The sequence below is a fragment of the Notechis scutatus genome, chromosome Z (assembly GCF_049901735.1).
Source record: "Notechis scutatus isolate UNSWTSFEM ecotype Mainland chromosome Z, rNotScu1.2, whole genome shotgun sequence".
In the NCBI taxonomy this organism is placed as follows: Eukaryota; Metazoa; Chordata; class Lepidosauria; order Squamata; family Elapidae; genus Notechis; species Notechis scutatus.
The window spans coordinates 76,157,077-76,182,330 of NC_142025.1; the positions used below are offsets into that span (position 1 = coordinate 76,157,077).

Genomic DNA, 25,254 nt, shown 5'->3' on the forward strand with positions numbered 1-25,254 from the left:
TATTGTAAATATTTGATAATATTCAAAACAGTTCTCACATTATCCCTTAATTGTCTTTTGGCAGAAAGTCAGATTGGTCTTCATGAATATACCTGTAAAATCTTCTTTAATCTTTCTGCCAAAGCTGCAGCAAAGAAATTGTAGTGCTTATTTAAAAATGAAATTGGTCTGTAATTCTTTGTCTTCATAACATCTTGATCTTCTTTTAGTAGCAACACATTATTGGCTTCTTTCCATGGTTGAAGTATCTTTCCTTTCTATATATACTTCAAACGTGGTTTCATCTTTTTGTAAATGCAAGATTTAGACTTCCAAACCTGAGGTCCTTAGATATTTTGCACAGTGTTCTTCAGCTGAAAGGACAAAAATGCAGAAAGTACTTTCAGGAAATAATTGGCTTCATTCATCACATAATAATTATTTTATCACTGTGGTTTTAATTTATTGTGGTAATGTTCCAAGTTAGGTAGGATAGTAAATCTTGCCTTGGTGTTACAGCAATGAGTAAATGTAACCTCTGTGTTTGTAATCTCTAGATCCTCTTCCTTCTTTCTTTACATGTAAGGGCAAAGCAGTAAAATATACCTTTGTGATATCAGATAGTTGTTGTTTTTCCTGAGTGTAGGACCCTAATATCTTATTTAAATTATCAGGATATTGTAACCCTTTCATAATTTTAGATCAAAACTCACCTATTTTGCAAAAAAAAAATTTGAAAGAAACTTGGAGCAGAGCTTTGTCATATTAGCACTTCATGTTTCAAACTTTTTATTTGAGAAGACCAACACACAACAAATGCGTACTCTTTTTTTCTTTATTCAGTTAATATTTGGCAATTCCCCCTACAACTGTTTAATCACTTTTGTTTTTACAAGCTACTGCGACTAAGTTGTGGTATTGTTTGTTGGGACTGGCTTTGATTCAAAATTAATTATATAGTATTTGTGTATTTTGTAAGAGACAATGTTTCACAAACAAATTGTAGCGATAAACAAAAACACAGCTTGTGATAAAGTAGGGTTGGCTTCATCCTAAATAAACAGTTTCACTAAGGAAAAAAATATTTTCTTTTGAGGAAAGGATGTCAATATTTTTCATGATTTCATTAAGAAACCAGAGAGCTTTCTTGTTAATGCAACAAATCCTCTTCAAGCTGATCTTTTCTCCTAATCTCAGAAGTGAATTTGTCTTCTCCACTGAGTTATTTCTTCTTTAAAATTATTGTACCTTTATTCAACTGTCTTTTTCTGTAATTTTGAATGAATCATAATATCCAACATATTTAAAAATATTTAAATCCTAGCTTTGTGGAAGCTCTCTGAAATCAATGTGGATAATTGTAAAGTCTGCTCCTAAAGAAAGTATATTAATGACAGTTAATAAAATATTAATACTTCCAATTAATATTTCCAATGTAATGAAACCATCAAAAATCATGTGAGCTTTGGGTGGAAATGAAGGCTGCTATGTTATAGAACTTCTGAGATCTGAGATAACTGCAAAGATATCATTCCACCTCTCCTTCCCAGTCTGATATGTAAAGAGGCTACAGCTTGCCTTTGATGTTTTCTGAATAACACACAACATACTTTCAAGGATAACACATTTATCGGGGATTTTTTTCCCTTCTTTTCCTGATTCCAAGATAAGGAGTAATGTAAAAACTTATTCTGATTTGCAAAATATTCTGAAGCTTAGAAGAGGATTTTCCCCCCAACTCTGGGCTAACTATAAATATTTAAAAAGAAATATGTAACTGGCAAACTTCAGGATTTTAAATCACTTTTTGTACTTCATTTTTAGCACAATTATTTGTGTCTTCAGAATTACAAAACACAAAACAAATGGCTAACTAAATCCATCTCTCTCCTTTCCCTCTTTCATTCACAGTATCACCAACTTCAGGATGAATATTTCACCAGTGCTGTAGTCTTGTCATTGATTCTAGCTGCCTTATTTGGCCTTGTCTACCTTTTAATAATTCCACAGTAAGTTATTTTGTTTCCAATAATTTAAATGCCAAGTGCATTTATACTGGTATATAAGTATTTTGAATGTGCTCTGTATTCATTAAAAGTGTTTAATTCTTATATTCTATCCAACATACTAAAAAACCCTCAATTAATGTCCTTTAGCTTTGAAAACGTTCCATTGCTCTTTAACTGAAGTTATTGGGAACAAAGCTAATGCAGTGGATTGCTTGTGGGAAAACAAATCTTGTATGAAGTAATAAAACAAAGGCATTTCTACATTCATTCATAATAAGAAGCAAATTTGCTTTTGTTCATACTTTCATCTTGGAGTTAGGAAAATTTAACAGAGCAATATCTGCTTTTCTAATGCTCATGGAAATTTAAGAGCCAAAGATTCAGTGCATCATAAAATCAGTCTAAAGAAAATCCAAGGGTTAAACAGATTATGTATAAATTGTGTGCCATAATTTATTTACTTTTTCCCCTCTGGTACAACCATATGGTGTCTTAATACAGATTGAGATCAGGGATTTTTTTATTTAGGGAAAAGAATAGCTCATAGAAGTTTTTTAAATATTTATTTCAGGTGAGAATTAGCACATTCATGATATTCATCCATAGGCTATTTTTTCTTTGTTTGTTTGGTTTTTTTCTTTGTTTATTTATTTTATCTATTTCTTTCTGCTGAAATATAAAAGCAGTTTGAACTCAACATTGTTACATTCATTCATCAAATAATGCAAACTGAAAGTGCTAACTATATATAATGATTATGGCTTCTTTCTGACAGAAAGAGTGGTTAATGTCTTACCTCAATTTGAAAGAAATACTTCCACACTGTGCTAAGGACTTTCTAAAAGAAATTAAGTTAATGCTTTATGAAACTAATTTATTCCAAAAAAAATAAATCAAAAAGTAAGAAAGCAAATTACTGTACATAGTTTATATTTTGTCTCGTGTATATGTAAAAGAATCATACTATGAAATAATTTATTTATGTTCAGTTAATATTGATTAAAGCCATCAGGAAAAAATGGATGTTTGGCAGAATAAAGGAAGTAGAAGACAAAGACAATAGACATTATATATAAGTAGAATCAAACATTGCCCTTGGAAGAACTGTAAGCTATTATTACAGCTATGTCAAATTATGAAAACGCAGCTACCCAAATAACTTCATTCCACTAAAAAGTATTAGAAAGAGTATTGTAGAATTGTTGCAGGATATAGCACAGGCGTATCAAACTTGATTTCACTGAAGACTGCATTAGGGTTGTGTTTGACCTTGAGGGGCAGGAGGTGTCTGGCTGGGTGGGTGTGGCCAGTTCAACATCGCCCATGTCAGGGGCACCTGTGGTGGCCTGGGCAGGGCTGGGGGGATCCACTGTCTCCAGCAGAGAAAGGTGAGACCAGGGAGAGTGCCAAATCCTTGTCCTCCAGAGAAGCCTCGCCATCCCTGTCAGGCCACGCAGTACCCCCAGATGGCGGCGTAGGCTGTCCAGAGCCCTAGGCAGCAGAGGGCAAGCGCTCAGCCCGGCCATCAATAGCCCAGGGTGCAAGGGTCCCCAGCCCACTTCCCAGAGAGGGTTTCCAGCTGCACTTACCTCCTCCTCGAAGCTGCTGCTTGTTGTTCTCCTCTCCTTGGCTAGGTTGCTCATGGTGTGTGGGAAGAGCAAAGTGTGAGTCAGAGGGAGGCCCATTCCTTTTTCATGTGAGGAGACCTGGCTTTATAACCAAAGCATCCTCAGAGATAGGATGGGAGACAACTAGGAGAGGTCAGGAAAAGTAGGCAAGGGGATGGCAAAAGGGCAGCAGGGTTTCTGGTGGCCAAGTGCTAAGGTAGGACTTCCCTCAGACCTCCCCTCCCTCTCATAATATCCTTTCTTCCTTCTTCCCTTTTCTTCTTTTCCTTCCCTCTTCATTCTTCCTTTCCCTCCTTCTTTTTCCTTCATTTTTTTCTTCCCATCTTTCCTCCTTTTTCTTTCCTCTTTCCTTTTCTCCTTTCCCGTCCCTTCTTGGATGCTCAAATGCAAAAGGGGAAACATTTCTCAATGCCTCCTTGCCTTGTGATCAAATGCCACTTTTGCTAGTAGTTTGTTTTGCTAGCACTCTGCTAGCAAAAACAGACCTTAGGAGGGGGTCCTCCCAGGCTCTATTTTTGGCTGTGATGGCCTCCTGCAGCGCTATGCCAGCGAAAATGGAGCTCAGGAGGGCCGTGAAAATTTTATAAAATCTATTTACAGAAAACAAAGACTGTAGCACTTAGACTTATATACCACTTCTTAGTGCTTTACAGCCTTCTCTATGCGTTTTAGAGAGTCAGCATATTGCCCTCTACAATCTGGGTCCTCATTTTACTCATCTTGGAAGGCTGAGTCATCCTTATGTCTCCATATCAAATGGATTACGTCGAAACAGATTATTCTTAAAAGCAATCATAGTAAACTTTATTCACAGAGGACCTGTTTTACATTATTTTTAAAGAACCATTGTTCTATTAATTATATGCAAAAAATAATAATTCCACTAAAAATGTACAGCAGAAAAAGAATAATTGAGGAACTTACATATTGAGAAAGAAAAATCCTTGATATTTAAATAGATTCTAGTAATGTGAAGAATTTGCTTTCATTTGTGTGCCATGACTTAGTTTTCTTTCTTTTTTTCTAGGAGTACCATAGTCCTCATTCTCTTAGTGTTTTGCATGTGCTTCCTGGTGGCATGCATCATGTATCTACATGTCACTCGAGTACAAGTAAGTGACCTGAAATGTTGTGAAAGCTCTTGTGGAAAAGGAATATATGTATCAATTATCCCAGTCTTCATTTTATTTCTTCTGTATTTCATATCTATAGGTAGATAGATGTTTTAATGTATAATACTTAATGCCATTTAGGGCTTTTAAGAATCCTATTTTTCATTTCCTTTAAAAAAAACCTTTTATTAAATCTTTTTTTATTGGTGAATATAAAAATTGTACCATTCCTGACACACAGGAATAATGACTGCATCACACTCCAGTAAATAAGTGATAAATGCTTGAATAGTTTTCTGCTGTGAAACAGAGCTTGTTATGAATTAATTTAGCTTACCCTAACTCTACTTGTGTTTAATCATTATCTTGTTGATATATTGATTCTGGAGTTATAATGCTCAGTTTGCTAGGAACAATAATATAGAAAACAAAATGGAAAGACGGGGAAATCATGTGGAAAACTAGATACCTGGAATAAAAGATTTTGAAAAGTCTCAATAGAGGGTCCCATATCCCTTACAAAGTGGTTGAAATTTGAGTACTCATTAACAGCTTTTACTCAACCATACAGTTTAAAGCAGGGGTGTCAAACTCAAGGCCCATGGGCTGGATCTGGCCCACAATAAGGCTGAATCCACCTCATATGGCCATTCTGGAAAATGTACGAATCCGGCCTGTGTCACTTCAGCCTGCTACATGCCATCTGGGCACAGGCCCAGTTCTTCATTGGCACATACAGTGCAACAAAAGTAGTCTGGGGGACTACAGTAAAAAAAAAAATAGTTCAGACCTTCCAACCTCAGGAGATTTTTTTATTTATTTTTTTGTGAGAAGTTGGAAAGTCTGAACTATTTTTTTTTTATCATAGTCCCACAGACTACTTTAGTTGTCCTACATGCCATGGAAGTGAATGGAGCTGAAAAGCTGGTTAGTAAAAGGATGTGGCTGCCCTGGGTGGGGGTAGGGGGGATGAGACTTTGACATCAGTGGCCTGGCTGCAGGGACCTCAGGTAAGCTGGGGCAGGGCAGGTGGGGCAGCTCTGCACTCCCTGCCTTGCTTCATCCTCCACCCCTTCACCACCTCGCTTCGTTCTTCATTCTGTGCTGAGAGGGAGGGGGGAGGGAGAGTTGGGGCACCCAAGCTGCTGGCAGTGAGAGGGTGGCAGCAGCCACCTGAGCAGCCATGATCCCGCCCCACCTCAATCAGCCAGTCCTGCCTCACCTACTCCCTGTGGCTTACCATTCTTCTACTTGTCCTCCCCACTCAAGCAGCGGTGGGCTCTGCAGGACAACTGTGGACAACTGGGTCTCTCATTTCTCCCATGGCGTGGCGAGCACCGGCTTCAGTCAGGACATTGAAGGTGCTGGCAGCGGCAGCCACCTGAGAAGCCTTGATGCCCCCTCCCCAGCTAGCCAGCACTGCCTGACCTGCTTCCTGCCTGGCCAGCTGGCCAGCACTTTTTCACTAATTCACTAATTTCACTCATTTCAACCATTGCAATATGTTTTTCAGCATATAAAAATATTAAATATTTTTCTAATTTTTGATACATCTGAACTAAGATAAACTTAGAATGCATTATAAATCTGTTGCATGTGATTCCTTGTGGGTGCCAGTAAACACTCATCAATCAAAATTGCATGTGTTTGTAATTAAAACTTTTACTTTTCACAAGGTATGAACATTCAGATATCCTTATACTTAAACTTTACATGTATTCCATACAACCTATAAATGGATAAAATCTTGATTATATTCACAAAATTATCATTTTTGCTGTTTCATATAATATAAAAATATAATCAGAAACATTACCCTGTGACAAAGAAGTATTAAAATATCATCCATCTTTAACTGACTGAACTTCTTTGAAGTCAAATGTTAATGTAATTGAACCATGATTTGAGAATACAATTGAGTTATGTTTTATGACCATAAGAAATAAAATATTTAACCTTTTTGTGGGGTGAAGGAAATGCATTAGGACATTACTAATTTTATGATATCTTTCAAAAATAATAAGAATAAGAATTAGAAAAGATTGCCTGGTACAAATGATTTGAAAATTGAACTTGAAAAATTATGACATAAACCAGCTTTGTTGGTGCCAATGATGATTGGCACACTGGGTGCCATACCAAAAAATCTTGGATGGCACTTTAAAAAATCTGTACATTGACACTATTTCTATCTGTCAATTACAAAAGGTCTCTCTATTTAGATTCATACCTATATCACACTGCTACATTATGACATCCTAGATTTTGGGGAAGCATTTGATAAATATAACATCCAATATCAGCTAAAAAACTGACAACTGTGATTTCACATTTTTTTGTATATAACAACAACAACAACAACAATAGTGTGGACAATCATTTTCCAAATGAATATATATTGGTTTTGTCTTTCAGTGTTTTCCAGGGTGCCTGACAATACAAATTAGAACTATTTTGTGTATTTTTATTGTGATCTTAATTTACTCAGTGGCACAAGGCTGTGTGGTAAGTGATATGAACCTGTAAATAAATTGTTATATCTGGGGTACAATGTAGACAGATATAGAGACAAATATTCTGGGTGACACATCCTCTAACTTGGAAGCAAAAATGTTCCCCCATGGCTATCTGGAGAAGAATTAAAACCTGACTTTTCTAAGAGACATTTTATTGTCTATTATTGCTTAGAGGTTTCTTATTGTTGTTGTAACATTTTTATATTATCAAAGACCTATGGAATGAGATAGTTTCTAAATAAACAAATATCGATGAGAAATGTACTATCCCATTAGCTTGCTTCTTATAGTAACTGAGCTTGTTATGGATTCAAAATAATACACCAATTAATATATTACACTAGCTATCTTACTGTAAAATAATAGATCTGAAATTGAAGTGAAGACATAGAAGACTAAAAAAAAAAATCCTAGACTCTTCTGAATTATATTTATTGTTGCTGCTTCATTTGATAAAAACTAATTTGTGGATGCAATAATCAAGTGGGTTTTTTGGACTGTATCCTTTAAAACCATTAGGAATTAACATTACTATGGGTGATTTTTCCGCACTCACCTTTTTTCTATACACAAGAACCTTATTTCATGTAACATATTCAGGCTTCCAACTGTAATCCGTAGTATTATAATGAAAACGGGAAATTTAATTGACTAGATTTTCTTAGAAATTAACTGAACCTAATATGACAAAATAAATTAAAGAATATTATGCCACAAATCATGCAATTATTAAATCTCTCTCAAAGATTTAATTTACTTTTAACTAACTGGTTTTCTGAAATGTAAGATTTGTTTTTTCGTAAACATAGATCAAAGAGTTGAATTAATCTGCTTACTCCATATATATTGCTGACATATTATAAGCATTTTCATATGCTAGCATATGTCCGTGGATACATCTACGCATACAAATGTACTTTATGAGAAATAGAGAAAACCTATACACTTAACTACACCACAACAATGGTGTGATTGTTTGGCTATTTTGAATCATTTTTACTACCACTTTATCCTCCTTTTTACTGTAATTTGATATTTTCAAGAGGATTTTTTTAAATTTTTCCTAATCCAATGGAAAAAAACTAAGCAAAGCAAAGATTATGAACTAGTTCTAAATGAATGTACATCAGCTATAAAGACCCAATTCAGTATTTGTAGAATAATATCAATTTATGGAAAAATATACAAGTTTAGACTGTGGATATTGCCATACTTTGGAGTCCACTGGTAAGGAGAAATGCCTTAAAGTAGATGGTAATACAACCCTTTCTCAAGAGGCCATCCTTCCAACTGACACTTTTGTGCATTCTTCCAGTATTCACTCTCCCCTTCTGGAGGAAGTTTGTTGAGAGGATGGTAGGTGGCCAGTTTTAGAAGGTCTGGGAAATAGCAATAGCACTTAAATACCGCTTCTTAGTGCTTTACAGCCCTTTCTAAGCTGTTTACCAAGAGCATATTTCCCCCAAGAATCTTGGTCCTCATTTTACCGACTTTGGAAGGATAGAAGGCTCAGTCAACCTTTAGCTGGTGAGAATCAAACTGCTGGCAATCATGAGAATTAGTCTGCATTGTAACCACTGCACCACCATGGCTCTGAAAATGGATTACTGAGATTCTTTCCAATTAGGATTCAAACCATGTTATGGTACCAAGATTGAATTGATTGCACTTGTGGATAGCGTCTGGAAAGCTTAGGATTGGTGTGTTCATCCTAGCCCTACAAAGATCTCTTGGTGGTTTTTGGCACCATCAGATCGTTTTTTGATTCAAGCCCATTCCATCATCCTATTGGGAGGAATTCCACTACTTTTTTACCTTGGACCTCTATTTCATCATTCTTTAACCTTATCATGCAAGCATTTTTTCTCTTTCTGTAGGCACTGTTGAAAGCTTGTGTCACTCTTCTCCAATACATCCACCATTGGAACATATAGTATTAGAAAGAGTTTCCTATCAAAACAACTTCTCAGTTAAATGTATTCAGAACAGAATGGCACAAAACAGAATGACAGAATTGGAAGGGACCTTGTAGATCATCTTCTAGTCCAACCCCCCACCCAAGCAGGATACTTTACACCATTTGTGACAGATGGCAGTCTATCTCTTCTTGAAAGCTTCCCATGGTGAAGCTCCACAACTTCTGAAGGCAAGCTGTTTCATTGGTTGATTGTTCTCACTGTCAGAAAATTTCTCCTTATTTCTAGGTTGAATCTCTCCATGATAAGTTTCCATCCATTATTTCTTGTCTGGCCTTCAGGTGCCTGGGAAAATAGCTTGACCCCTTCTCTCTGTGGCAGCCCCTCAAATATTGGAAAATCATCCCTCAAAGAAGATACATTTTAAATAAATAATTGCAAATCATACTTTTAATTTCACAGTTTTCTCCTAGCTCTAAAGCTACCACATACACTATATCCAAATTCAACTTTATGAAGTTATTTTCCAATGAGCTTGATTTAACATATACTACTTTTTTCCTGCAGGTTGGTTGTATGCCTTGGATCTGGAACACTAATTCCAGCAGCTCTATAATTATAATTTACTCCAGTGGGACAAATAAGACAATGACTGAACTTCCATGCGATACAGCCCATTATGCATTTCTCTCCTGTGTTGCGGGGACTTTGACCCTGGCAATATTTTTACGTGTATCTTCTTTGCCAAAATTGATCCTCCTCCTTTTTGTTATGATTCTGTATATAGTTATTTTGGAGCTCAGTGGATACCGAAAAGCAGTAGGGTAAGTATTTGCATTAATACAAATGGGCATGACTACTTCTTCCATAATTTATCTTCACACTTGTAATGCAATGCTCTTTTATAGGAGGAAAGGAATTTTAATATGTGTCAGAGACTTTGAAGATAGTCTTTAACTATTTATGTCATCCATAGAACAAAGCCACATGTAGAGTTTGTTCATATTTAGCTCCATTTTTCTTTTGCTGTTTTTCTCCATTTCCTTTTTTTAAATCCACATTAGTTTATTAAAGCCTTTAGAATAGGAAATGATTGGTTTTATATGTCCATCATTATATTGCATGCCTTGTTTCTCCAAGCAGAGTCAAAACCTAGGATCGTGATAGAGTTCTTTCCTTTAATATACACATCAGCCTATCTCTCAATTGTGAGATGAAGAGCATAGGAGGAAGCCAAGATACTTACAAAAAAAATGAGGAAAATCCTGCTCTGCTACACAAGTTCAGAAGGGCTACCCATAGCCTTCTTTTTACTGCTACTTCTACTGCCCTTTTTATATTCTATTATGGCATAAAGTTGCCCATAATAATTAGTAACATTACACCTCTTAAATTCCAGCAGATTACCATTAGATGTGGAATCATCTGTTGTATTGTTTTCACTTTGTGACAATAGCAAAGTATAAAAGTTTGCATTATTTTTTTTAAAGGGATGGCTCCTTTTATATACGTGGCTATGAACCAATATTAGCCATCTTGCTGTTTTCCTGTGCTTTGGCACTTCATTCAAGACAGGTAGATTTGAAGTTACGTTTAGACTACCTCTGGGCTGTACAGGTAAGAATTGCCTTGTCTTAAAAGTATTGTATTAAATTCCCAGTTTCTAGATCTTCTTACTATTTACAAATAATTTTAACGAGCAAATTATCCATCAAGTGTATATGGAAATACAACCATAAATATGAACTGTATAAATTTGGGCAGTGGGAAATTCCAGCCCCAACACCTCTTTCTGATCGATTTCCCTTGACCTTAACATCTTCTTTTATGAACCTAAGTTTTGTCAGCTGCTTTATATTTATCCTTGCCTCAGGCTAATGCCTCCTCCTCCTCCATTGCCTTGGGGAAGCTTAGACCATTGTTTTGGCTGTGAATGGCTGCCTTAGATGAGACTCAATGTAGTGGAAGTCTAGCCCTTATTTATTGTAAGATAAGGAGGAAGCAAAGTCTCCCCACTCAGGCCATTAATAAGAAGGCATCAAGGAGAGATAGGGCAATTTGGAGTTTGGGGAGGACAGAAAAGTTGAGATAGGATTGTATGAATGAGATAGAAGTGGTTCAGTTGGATCATTCCAAACCAAGAGAGTCCTCCAAATTCTTTACAATCTCTACTTCTAACTCATAATCTCATCTTGATGGCTGAACTTCCCAGTTTCTGGCCTTGGGGTGCTATTGGCAAATACCAGATCTATTCATAATAAAAGCTCATTTCTTCACAATTTGGTGGGAATAAGGGAATAAGAAGGCAGATCTGGTGTATATTGCAAAATCACGAGGATGGGAATATTGCTCTTTCAGAAGATACAGTATTCTTTGTTACCCAGCAGAATTTTTCCTTGAGCTATTTGATTTGGGGAAAGCACCTGAACTCATAGCCTTGGTGGCAACTGTAGGCTTAAGTCTGGACCACATATATTGGTGATTATGTGCTAGATCTCATTTTTAACTTAGAGCATATCAAGGTTCCAAGTAATATGTCCCCTGAAATAAAATCCAAGGCATCCATCTTTCTTCAAAGTCTGTTTATTAGGAACATATGAAATTGGCAAGGACTTGGTATAATTCCGACTGGCCAGATTCTGGAATTACACCCAGTAAAAAGCAAAAGTTTGAAACTTCCTCCGAGTCACAATCTCCAATCAATTCTCAGTCCATCAGTCTGGTGATGCCAAACTCCACCTTCCACCAGCTTCAGGCATTTTCTCTGTTCCCACGGGAAAGAATGCCATCTAGATCAGGGGTCACCAACCTTTTGGGCCTCAGGGACCACCAAACTCATAATTTTAGATCCCAGGGACCACAAACCGGTTCTGTGTGCATGGCCTAATTTGTGGGTGTGGCTTGGTGGTCATGTGACTGGCTGGACATGGCTTGTATGTAAATATTATAAATATTTATATAAATATTGAATTTTTTTTTATAAAAAAGAGCAACTTTTACCCAAAATCAGAGAAAGCAGGCAGATTGAGTTGCTGACAGAATCACAGATTCATTCAGAGATCTATCTATCTGCCATTGGCTAGCTCAGTCTGTCACATAAAATTTGCTAGCAAGCAAACTCACAAAATTAACTCACAACACACCATGCATGTAAATACTGAATTTTTTTTATAAAAAAAGCAACTTTTACCCCAAATCAGGCAAAGGAGGCAGACTGAGTTGCTCACAGAATCATTCAGTGATCTATCTACCTGCCATCAGCTAGCTCAGTCTCTCAAATTTGCTTGCCATGAATCTGCACTCAATTTTCTTGCAAGCAAACCTTCAGTCCTAAGGGAGGTTCGGCTATGCTGAGCCAAAAATCTAAAGACTAGCTAGAAAGCAAGAAATCCAACCATTTCCTGCTTCCTAGCTAAATCTCTAAATCTCCCAGCACAGCAGAACAGATGATGGTCGGAAAAAGGAAAAATAGCAATTTAGCAGGCGTTTGCCAGGTAAGGAGTGAGTGGGCGGGGAGGGATCCCGAAGTCCATGTGGGCGGTGCAGCCTTGTGTTTCTGCACAGCCTGGATTATTTGCTTTGTGGGGGTGCTCTGGGGGTGAGATTTCTCTGCGGCCCACCAAATTTTTCTCACGGCCCACCAGTTGGCAACCACTGATCTAGACACAACGTTCTCCCTTTATCTCTATAACCCACCTTTCAACAACTAGAGAGTGGCAAGTCTGAAGTATCATTAAATTCCTTTGCGGAAAACCTAAAGAAAGCTAAGGAAAGAATAGACAAAGGTTACAATAAAATGTGGCTACACACATGATATCTTCAGGGTTGACAGAGCAATTCTTTGAGAGATGGATTTGGAAGAGCTATCTATCATCCCTTTGCCTTAATCTGCTGACACTTGGGTCCAGATGTGTCTAATTACAATCTAGGACCCTTGTAGGGTAATTGAACCCATTACGAAGATTGACTTCAGACACCAAATGGACCCAAATGGTTTCCAATGGGGAATTTCCTCACTATCTAGCAAGCAATTGCATCAAATGCCCATTGAACCTCTGACAACCAAAATCAATCCAAACATTTGACAAGATGACCCCAACAGCCTGGGATAGGAAATGAAGTGATATAAACTCCATAGGAGGACCAATAGTGAATGACTCATGGTCTTAGAGGAGCTGCATTGTTTGTTGTCATATGGCCAACAAAAGGCATTGCTTGTTATATTAAAAGAAATTTGATATGCTCTCTCATGAAATAGACCATCTGGATCCAGTGGTCTTACATAGTCATTATTGAGTCCTCAATCCTGTCTTTCTAATTAAAGTTCTTAATACATTGCTGGATCAATTACAGAGCACTCTAGAAGAAGTAAGTGTGGAACAGAAATAGTATTGTTTACTCAAGTAGATAAACTTTCTGTCCTTCTAGTCTTCTTGGCAGTCTTTGATTTCATTGATCAAGGTATTCTTGTGGACCTCCATTAAACCACAAGAATCAGAAGACCTATTGTAAAAGAGTTCTTGCTCTTACACCATATCCATAACTAGACAGTCCCAGTAGCTAGTAGCAGAGGGGGAGATATTTTGTGGGGTGCCATAGAAGTTAGTCCTCTAACCCATTTTTTTTTTTTACAATTCATGATGTCATTAGGAAAAATCATCCAACACTTTGAGATATAGTGTCATCAATATATTGATTATATCCAGCTTTATATTGCTATCCGGTAGTAGTTGCAGGGTGATACTTCAAGAGAGGCTGTCAAGAACTAGAATAAAATGGTTGAACCTAGATATCAGCAAGATGGAGGTATTGTTGTCCAATAAGATCCTAATCCTGTTGTCAACTCATAAAACATTTTCTATGCCCGTTTTATAGTTGCCAACAGAAAGAGGGGGGAGGAGTTTGAAAGAGCAGTGTAGCAGTTTGGAATCGAAAGTGCATTCCATACATGCCTTGCAAAGATACTAACCGATTGGAATTTCTGCTGCTCAAATCTCTAATTGGAGAACATGATTGATGACTCTTGGCTATGAATGTGTTTTGTTGGAGAATATGAATTATGATACACCCAGAGGGGTGGGAGAAAACCAGGGTCAAGGATGACAGTGAATTACATGTCTCAGAATCGGCTACATACAGGTCATGCCAATATGTTGCTCCTAATGAATTCTTTGAAGCTTACTGAAGTTTGGCTCAAGGCTCATGATTTAATTAGGGAGATTGCTGGAAACCTGATAGCTAGCCAATTCTCTTAATTAACATTACTGGGTCCTGGCCTCTTCCATCACTCCCCAACATCTGAGGTATGTGGAGAGAAACACAGGCAGCCATGGCAGAGGGATGACTATCAGGAGAGAGCTTGCTCCACATGACCCAAGCAGAAACAGTCTTGGTCTCCAGCCAGAAGCAAACAGAAGCTGATAGTATAATTACAGAAGGAGGACAGTCCCCTCTTGAATTTTGAAGAGGAGAAATCTGCTCCATTAGAGGGGAGAAAACCAGATAAATCCCTAACAGAATCCCTGGGGAGATCCATAGAACAGCTGAGGGAAGAATTTGAATGGGCCACCATTTGGGATGACGGCCCATCCTGCTGCCCAAAACAGAGGAAAACTTTTACAGAGCCCTTTGAAGGGGGGAGAAGCAGGTGAGACCACAGACCTGCCTCTCTACCGAACAGAAGAAAAAAGAGCCCACAGCAACAGCCAGTGCCTCCCCCACACAGCAGGCAGCACCCTCCTCCTCTGCAAACTAGAGCTGAGGATGAAGGTCAGACATCTCAAACACAGGCTTACAAAGGGCAACAGGGAGAGGGAGGAGCAGAGCTCAACAAACCACCCCGATTCAGGAGAAAATTTGATGGAGACCCAGACCAGCTAGCTTTATTTCTTGACTCAGCTGAGATCCACGTGGAATGCTATGGACATCTCTACCCCTCCCCTGGAGCCATGGTGAATGCCATTTCTGAGGGACAGAGGGAGAAACAAGAGGATGGCTAGCAATCCTCCACAAGATAACAGCCCCCCAACTACATGATGTAGATAACTTTCTACAACTGCTAGAAGCCAGATTTGAGGAGGCAGAGGAGGACCCATATGCGGAAGATGAGCTCAGCAACCTAAAGCAGGGAGGGCAACCCATCAAGGAACACATCCATGAATTCAGGAGAATCAGTGGGAAGATACCTCTTTTGCCTGAGTGGACGCTAGTTCATTTTTTTTAGAACCAGCCTGGACAAGCAAATTAGCAAAGTAACTGCCTATTGGGACATCCTGAACCGATTCTCTGAGTGATTCCAAGGGGCCATAAAGTTGACGGGGCATTACACACTAACAGCATGTGAAAGCCGTTGGGAACCAAAATGTGATGACCCGGGGCATGGCATAAAGGCAACACAGTCAAATAAACAAGAAGTGTTCCTTTAGTACCTCCAACTTTGCCCCCAATGTCCAGGTTATGTTCAGATGAAGAAAAAACTCTCCCAAGAACAGTCTTTAAATGGAGTAAATTCAGTCCGAAAACAAAGTACATACAAACTGTAAATAAAAATCCACACAAACCATGCTGCAGTAATTAACTTGACAGGGCAGGAGAAGGAATTGCAGACTTGAAAGCCCAGCAAAACACACACAGTTGGGAAGATGCCAGGAACCTAGATAAGCCTCGACGATACCAGATAATTCATGATTTGCTCCCAACAACTTTGCTGTGTGCATCTTCCCTTTTTAAACACTGTGTTCCCAGCTTCAGCTAATGAAGGGAATTAGGGCCCTTTCCTCCCCCATAAGCCATGCAACTCACGTTGCTCCCTTCTCCGTTCCTCCCTCCATGCTGTAGTATAAAGAGGAGGTGGGCCTGGGTCTTCCTCTGAATTCCCTCTCCCTTGCTCTACCTCTCCCCTGCTCTGCCCAGCTGGCCTTTGCCCTTCCCCAATTTCTTCCACAGCCAACGGAGCCACACTCCCACTCCCATTCAGCTGCTCGGCCTCCCCCTCCGAATCAATACAGACTATGTGTATGTGGTCTTCCATCATCTCAGTGTAGATGAGAATGTCTCCCAAGTAGGCAAGAACCCTCTAATAAAAATGTTCGTGTTGCACCTTGTTTATTAACTGCATGAACACCGCCAGCTCCCCCCCGGCAATCCAAAAGGCATAACTTTGAATTGGAAGATCCCAACACTGTTTTCCATTCATCTCCCTCACTGATGCGGACTCAATAGTATGCTTCTCTGAGATCTAATTTGGTAAAGACCTTCCTTTTGGCCAGATGGGATAGCGTATCTTTCATGAGCAGGAGGGGAAATAGATTGTGTACACACAGTCCATTGATAGCCCTAAAGTCTCATAGTGCCATCTTTTTTTTCTTTGAACAGGACTGGGGCTGTGATCCGTGGCTTGGCTGGCTCAATAAACCCTCTTGCTAGGTTTTTGTCCATATATTTGTGCATCTCTTGCATTTCCCGCCATGGCATACATTTTGGGTTTTGGTAGTTTTGCCCTGGAAATGATTTCTATGGCACAGTCTGTCTCACAGTGGGGAGGTAGGATGTCTTGCTGAATACTTCAGCGAGGTCCTGATATTCTCTTGGGATCTGTCCGGCCTCCGGGGTTTTGTCAGAGGTGGCTGCCAGTTGTTCTGGTGAACCCTCTGGAATGGTTCCCTGTGTGGGCGGTGCTTCTATTTGATATGAGGAAGGGGTTAGTGTCAATCTGCGGCTACCCCCTTTGCCATCAGATGGTTGGGCCCCACTTGTCTAGCCAGGAAAGTCCCAGTATGACTGCGTATATCATTTTGGAAACCACTACGAATCAAATTGTTTCCCAGTGATCTGCTAGCTCTAGTCTCACTGTTTAAGTGAGTGGCATAGGCTCCTCCCAACAGGGAGCCATCTACTTTTCAAACTGGATCAAGTGGGCCAGCTTTTTTGCTCTTTTTCCTTGCTGTCATAAGAATCCGGCAACTGATCACCATTGGCTTGGGGGCTTCTTCAGCCTGAAGGACCTTTGGCTAAGTGGGGAGGGACCTCTTCAATACTTCAATCGATTCGACTTCGTGCTAAAACACATCCGGGGGGGACTTTCTGGCTGATGCCCTTTCCTGCATGCCCCAGTACAAATGTGAAAAGGAGGAGCTCGTAAACACCATCTGCCCAAATAGGTGCCCAAGTAACTATCAGACAACAATGCCATGATTGGCAAGACCAACCTGCAGACGACCTAACTACAAAACTCAAAACCAAACTGCTAGCAGATCCCTGGTTCTGGGACAATCAACACATCTTGACAAAAAGATGACCTAGCGTGGAAGGGGAAAAAACTCTACATCCCAGAATCCCTATGCACCTAGTCCTTCAGAGGAGCCACAACACCAAACCAGCAGGCCACTTTGGGTTCTTAAAGACTTTACACTTAGCTCAGAGGCAATTCTTGTGGCTCGGCATAAAGAAAGACATGGACAGTTATGTGAAAAGTTGCACCATCTGTGCTGTAATGAAAAAATGACCAGGACCACCACCACCACCCCCGGACTGATACAAATTGTAGTGAAGCTGACGAGGCCATGGGAGGACATCGCAATGGACTTCATAGTGGACTTGCTGAAAAGTGGGGGAAACACAGTGATCTGGACTGTAATAGACTTATTTTCCAAACAGGCACATTTCATACCTTGCAGCAGCCCACCAATTAGCCAAGCTATTCCTGAAGCACATCTACCACCTGCAAGGAGTATCACGGACAATTATCTAAAACAGAGGGGGCCAGTTCACAGCCAAATTTTGGAGGGAGTTCCTGGGTCTATTGGGTCATCCCAGGGCCTTAGCTCAGCCTTTCATCTGAGCACAAATGTGGGGGGCAGAGAGATTGAATGCCATGGTAGAGCAGTACCTGAGGTGCTACGTAAATTATCAGCAATCCAATTGGGTGGACTTCCTGCCTTTCGTAGAGGTCATGTACTATAATGCTGCTTACAGTAGCACGTGACTAACCCGCTTCAAGGTAGTTAGCACTATGGACTTCGTCCCAATGCCTGAGTATCCAAGGGATCCCCCCTCCTCAGTCAGCCTGACTGATTGAATGTCAATACTTAAAGCAACTTGGGAGAATGTCAAAAAAGTGCTGGCAAAAGTGGCACAGACTTATAAGAGACAGGCAGACAAACACTGAGCCCTGCAATGGCCATTCCAGTTGGGGGAGAAGGTCTACCTGTCCACCAAATATCAGGTTAAGACTCCCTAGCAAGAAATTGGGGCCAAAGTTCAAGGGACCATTCCCCATAGTAAAGATCATCAACTCAGTCACGGTGCAATTGAAATTGCCCCAATCGTTAGGGAAAATACACCCAGTATTCCATAGTAGCCTCTTAAAACCCATGGTCAGATCGACCTGAGGCCCCTACCTCGTGAGCTCCCAGACCTCATGGTTATAGGAAGCCAAACCCATTATGAGATGCAGAGAATCCTTGATTCAAGGTGGCACAGGAGACAACTCCAATATTTAATCAAGTGGAAGGGCTACCCCTTATCAGAGGCATAGATAGATGGGATGGGATGGGATGGGATGGGATGGAATGGAATGGAATTCTTTATTGACCGAGTGTGACTGGACACACAAGGAATTTGTCTTTGTGCATATGCTCTCAGTGTACATAAAAGAAAAGATACATTCGTCAAGAGCCAAGAATCATAAGGTATATCACCTAATAATAGTCATAGGGTACAATAAGCAATCAAATCATACTAGGGGACAGTAAATATAAATCGTAAGGATACAAGCAACAAAGTTACAGTCATACAGTCACAAGTGGGAGAAGATGGGTGATAAGGAGTGAGGAGAAGATTAATAGTAGTAGTAGTGCAGACTTTGTAAATAGTTGAACAATATTGAGGGAATTATTTGTTTAGCAGATAAGATTTTGGAAAAAAAACTGTTCTTGTGTCTAGTTCTGCTGTGCAGTGCTCTATAGCATCGTTTTGAGGGAAGGAGTTGAAACAATTTATGTCCGAGATGTGAGAGGTCTGTAAATATTTTCACAGCCCTCTTGGGTAAAGAGTAGGAACGTCCAAGCTGATCATCTTGTAGCAAGGTTCCATACAGAAAATCCAACCAAGCCTGGGGAGGAGGGGTTTGCAATCCTAAGTTCTATACCTGCAATCAATTTGGGGTGCATGTGTGTGTGTGTGTGTGTGTGTGTGTGTGTGTGGTTCAGGTCACCTTCAAGAAGTGAGGGGAGCCAAATGTCAATTCATAAAACATTTTCTATGGCCGTTTTATAATTGTCAACAGAAATGGGGGAAGAGTTTGAAAGAGCAGTGCAGCAGTTTGGAATCGAAAGTGCATTCCATGCATACCTTGCAAAGATTATACTAACCGACTGGAGTTTCTGCCGTGCAAATCTCTAATTAGAGAACATGATTGATGACTCTTGGCTATGGACGTGTTTCAGTGGAGAATATGAATTATGATACACCCAGAGGGGTCAGGGGAAAACCAGGGTCAAGGGTGATAGTGAATTACGTGTCTCAGAATCAGCTACATACAGGTCATGCCAATATGTTGCTCCTAATGAATTCTTTGAAGTTTTTCAAAGTTTGGCTCAAGGCTCATGATTTAATTAGGGTGATCACTGGAATCCTGACACCTGTATTGTCTCTTGATGGCAAAGGAGTATCATTAAAAGAGTGGATCCATGATTTTGTGTATTCATAGTTTCTCCTACACTAATGGGTGATGCTGTCGCCAGGGGAACCACTCCAGTTGTAGCATCACTATCTGTTATAGGAAGACCTAAGAGCTTGCCATACTAGAAACACACTAGTATTACATGAAATCTGTTTAGCCTCCAAGAACTTAATCTCTTCTAAAAGAATGTCCTCTCTTTCTAGGATTCACATCAACTTTATTTTTATGACTTTTGATACCAGTGTCTGATCCTGAAGGTCTCTCTTGCCAGCTGTCTCTCCCATTTTCTCCTGTTTAGCTACTTTGGCCTTAAAGAAATGGACTTTCCGCAGAAAACCTAAGAGTTCATTGAACCAATTGCTCAGAAACTTTCTTGTAACTGTTTATTATCTGCTTCTTGTGTGGACTCTGTTTGTAGCTTTTCATAGAGATAAGTAAATAATTAGGAGATATGTTTAATTTCCAACTTCCAAATTAATCAGAATATAAATTATTGGAATTGGAATTCAAAGAAGATGGTGACTAGTAGAGTTGACCTTGGAAACCTGAAAAATCACGGTAATGGTCTTGGTGCTTGTGAGGGCTAAAGAGCCTCAGGTGCACAGTAAACCAGCTTTGTTTTTGCCTATCCCCAACATTGGAAGTGTGGCTAACCTGGACTTCCTGGATATTATGGTGTGTGGTTAAGGTCTTTGGTTGCTGAGCCTGTTTTTAATTGAGGAAAGGTGATTTGCCAGTCTACAGGTAGGAAAGTTAAGTGAATCTGGGGTGTTTCCTTTTTCTTTTTTTCCTCTACCACAAGGATTTGTTCACTCCTGAGACTGCCAAGTAAGCGGGCAAGTGCAGCCAGGGAAGTTCCCTGTGAGTTGCAAGGAGTAGGCTGCCAGGGCTTTGGGTTTGATGATAGGGCAGTATTGATTATATATGTTTTGACCTAGGAGCAGGATGTGAGGGGTAAGAGTAGACTAGGGGGTGCTGAAGGGCAGGCTGGACCACTGGGACAGTGATGGACAGAGAAATACATAGTTGTTTGAAAGCCATTCTCTTGCCCTGCTTTCAGTTTCTACCCTCTGAGCCAGGCAACAGATTCCTTGGTAGCCTTGGGCTTCAGCTGTTGCTTTTGAATACTAAGTGGGTGTGTGGCAAGATCTTATCATGTGCTAATGTGGCATGTCTTATTAAGATCTGGTTGTGCTCAGGGAGGAGTTCCTCTCTCACAAAAATGTCCCACGGGTTTTGTGTTTTGCACAAGCCAAGAATCCAGGAGACGAGGAAGAAAGAGTGGCTCATGTCATCTGAAAATCATTACAGCTGTCAGGGGCTTCACAGGTAACCAGTTATGAGGTCATTTGGACTCAAGGGAACAGGTTGCTACGATGCTTCTTGCTGCTTGAACTGCTAACTTTCATTGGTCGGTTGCAATAGAATCCCCAAAGTTGTTCATTCTAGAGATTTCAGGTTGCCAGTATTATAGGGCAGCTCAAGAACTGATGGCTTTCCTGGCAACCAGCAATCTGTCCCAAGTCATTTATGGCCAAATACCTATGGAGGACACAGGTTATATCTGATTGTCTCAGGCCAGTTGGGATACAATCTGTCAGTGGAGGATATTAACAACAGTCCATTTCAGTAGACAGATAATTACCTAGTTGCCTTCAGCTCACTGGTATTCCCTGCAGGAAGAGACAAGACCCATTCAATTGTTCAATTAATGAACCCAGTGGAGTTCTAGAGAGAACTGGAAGTTCTTGGAATCTGGTGGACAGTTCAGTTATGGCTCTAGTCACTGGCTGTAATGGGTACGTGGCTGCATCTTTGGATCATATTGCTTCTATATGGCCTCTCCCTATATACTAATCACAGGATGTATCTCAGTTTATTTAGGAGCTCTTGGAAATGAAGCATCAAAAGAGATATCTTGAATAACACTAGAAGACTCAAAGTGATTGAACATGAGCAGTAGCCCCATATTAAGGAATATCTCATGGTAATAAGGGCAATGAAATGTCAGTATTTCTCCTGATAACTTTCAAGGAGCCCTTTTAGAATGACCCATTCCCTATTGAGTAGGGAATGTAGAACATCTGCTCGGCCATTTTGAACATTATTCAGGGAATCTAATGGATAAATTCACCCAGATTTGTTCCGTGTTAGACTTTGATTGGGAAGGAGGATGAAATACCTGGGATATGTCTTGGTGGTCTGATCTGGGATATGTTTGAACCAATGACTCCTAAGAAAGTGAACAGGTGTCTCTGCTGACCTAACCACTTGTTTACTGGATCCAGGTCCCTCATGAGTTGTGAAAGTGGCCAAAGAAGTGACCTGCAGTTGGATCCATGCAATAGTGTTGGCCTTTTTGAGAGAGAAAGTGGTGCCCAGTTTTGAAAGGTGCACCCCCTCCATAAGAAGCTGTCCTTGGACCAAATGATGTTTGATAACTATTACCCATTCTCCAACTTTCCCTTCTTGTGGAAAATTGTTCGAAGGTGGTCAGTCTGCAGCTGAGGACAATTTTGGAGGAAATAGATTATCTAGACCCTTTTAAACAGGTTTCAGGCCAGTTTTTAATACTGAGACAGGTATGGTTGTCGATGACCTGTGATGCATCCTAGATGGTGGTGGTGCATCTTGTACACCTTGATTCTCAGTCGCACAACCATCAGGCATGGTATCCTACTATCCTTGGATACACCAGTGTAATTTCATCCTAAGTCAAACTTAGAATATCTGTAGATCTGACAAAGTGGATCTTGGACTATCTGTGGATATTCCAATTTCGACCTTAAATGAAGTTATACTTCCCCATTCAAGGATGGTGCACAACTTGGGTGTCTTCTTTGATTCACAAATTCTGCTTAATGAGCAAATGACATCTATGGTCAGGAAAAGTCATCTGATATATCAGTTCTGCATTTTTCTAGATTGGCAGATTTTTCAGACAGTCGCTCATTTCCTGGTCACTTCATAGCTTGACTACTGCAGTGGCTTTACATGTAGCTGCTGTGGAAGACCATCTGGAAGGTTCAGCTGGACCAGAATGCAGTAGTGCGGGCACTGTTGGGCATACTTCTGTATGCTCATTTGAACCTTTGCTGCATAAGTTACCACTTTGCTTCCAGATGCAATTCAAATTGCTGGTTGCTATCTAAAAGGCCTATATCCTTACCAGGTCTATTGATATTTACAGCCTTTGTTGTTTAGAATAAGGGTCTTCAAACTTGACAGCTTTAGGACTTGTGGACTTCAACTCCCAAAATTCTTCCTCCAGTCATGTTAACTCAGGAATTCTGGGAGTTGAAGTCCACAAGTCTTAAACTTGCCAAGTTTGAAGGCCCTTGGTTTAGAACATTTTTTTTCTCTTGACAGGCAGAAGAGGAAAGAGATGATATGGAGAGAGTGAAACTAGATAACAAACGAATACTTTTCAATCTGTTGCCAGCACATGTTGCTCAGCATTTTCTTATGTCTAATCCAAGGAATATGGTAAGGAAGTTAATTATTTGTTTTTAAAGACTTGTATTAAACCTTTTCATTTCTTCGGGGCTTTAATTATAATGATATAATAATAATTACAATCATGTCACAATGTAGTAGAATAAAAGGAATATTAAAATAAAAGGCAAAGAAGTGGAGAAGTTCACAAAGTATCCAGATCTGAAAATCAAAGTTAATATTAGATAAGAAAGATTTTAAAAAGTCGAAAGATTATGGCATAAACTAAAGGCTTCAATGGCACTTAGAAAATCTGCACATTGACAAACATTCCATCTGTCAATTATAAAAGGCCACACACTGCTGGGATTTGCACACATACTATGCTCAAATACCAACATGCAATGATTACACGTTGTTGTATATGTAAAAATAATAAAGGGTGAAATTAAAAGTTGGTTAACATCTGGCAAAACATATCTAATAGTGAAAGATCCAACAAAAGGGGTAGTATCGGGTAACTACAGGCCAATTTTCTGTTTACAAACAATATTCAAATTGAGAACTGGGTGTACTCTTACAGCATTTAGGTGAATGCTTTCCATCTGAGCAGAAAGGTAACTTCTCAAACAGCAGAGGAACAAGATCAATTCCTAATTGACAAGATGAATTTGGAAAACTGTGGGAGAAGGAAGACTAACTTGAATGTAGGTTGGCTTGATTACAAGAAAGCATTTGATTCCCTGACAAAATACAATTTTCTGTTATGAGATGAGTTAAATATACTGTGCTTTTCCTAAAAAAATTAATGTCCTGTGTTTTTATTTGCATGATTGAAAAAGGTCAAGCAAGAATTCCAAGCATTTGAAAATATTGAAAAGTATTAATTTTCTATTCTGGGTAACAGATTGAAATAGTTAATAGCCAAGGCTTCTAAAATAGGAGAAACCTTTCATTAAAATGAAGATATTGACAATGTTAGAAGGAATATGCCTTCTTGTAATCAGTCCAACCTACATTTAAGTTAGTCTTCCTTCTTCTATTAGCACCTTTTTCTAGCAGGGATAATTATAATAATTAAATATTGCAAAGATGGATGGATGGATGGATGGATGGATGGATGGATAGATAGATAGATAGATAGATAGATAGATAGATAGATAGATAGATGATAGATAGATAGATAGATAGATAGATAGATAGATAGATAGATAGATAGATAGATAGATAGATATAATCAAGCGTGGTATTCTACCGGTTATGATTCTCCGTAGTTCGGAGAACCAGTAAATTGGGCGCCGGCTCTCTCCGCCCACTTCTCCACTCCCTGCCCAGTTAGTCTCTATTGCGCATGCGCAACATCATGCGTATATGCAACATGTCTGCAGCCTGCCTGCCAGGCCAGCCATTGCTACCTGCCTTTCGCTGCAGCCCTGCCTGATCTGATGATCTCCCTGGGTGAGTGCAAGCCCCGGTCACCTTTCCCCCTCCACCACCACTTACCTTCCACCGGGGAACACATGGTGAGGCTCATTGGCTTCGGCCAAGTCAGTGGATGCTTCTCTCGCTGCTCCAGCTGGGAGAGCAAGAGAGTCTTTCCCGGCACAGGAAAAAGTTTGCAAGTCCCTCTCCCTTCAGGAAACGGCTCATGGGCAGCAGAGAAGCAGCCCGGTTGAATCCTGTTTCCCTCCCCAGGTCTCGCCCAGCCTTCTCCAGGCCTCGCCCAGCTGTCCCCAGGCCTCACTGGGCCACCCGCAAGCCTCCCCGGGCCTTTCCCAGCCACCCCGGGCCTCACCCAGCCATCCCCGGGCTTCGCCCAGCCGTCCCCGGGCCTCCCTCACCTTGTGCCCATCCTGGGCCTCCTCCCACCTGGCTGCCGGCTTCTTGACACAAGCAGAGACTGCTAGTTGGAGCGAGGGGAACTGCAGTGCTGGGCTCCTGCGGCAGCGAGTGCCAAGGGCATAGCTAGAACTGGAAG

The 25,254-nt window shown here is 40.1% G+C and overlaps 1 protein-coding gene across 1 annotated transcript in view; it reads left to right on the top strand.

Moving 5' to 3' along the window:
* Window positions 1–25,254, top strand: part of ADCY1 (adenylate cyclase 1) — a 256,331-nt gene that overhangs the window by 218,909 nt on the left and 12,168 nt on the right. Inside the window, exons 10-15 of the mRNA XM_087946948.1 lie at window positions 1,891–1,988; window positions 4,644–4,728; window positions 7,144–7,233; window positions 9,728–9,984; window positions 10,651–10,777; window positions 23,211–23,327. Coding sequence (XP_087803074.1) covers window positions 1,891–1,988; window positions 4,644–4,728; window positions 7,144–7,233; window positions 9,728–9,984; window positions 10,651–10,777; window positions 23,211–23,327 — 774 coding nt within the window. The remainder of the gene's footprint in view (window positions 1–1,890; window positions 1,989–4,643; window positions 4,729–7,143; window positions 7,234–9,727; window positions 9,985–10,650; window positions 10,778–23,210; window positions 23,328–25,254) is intronic.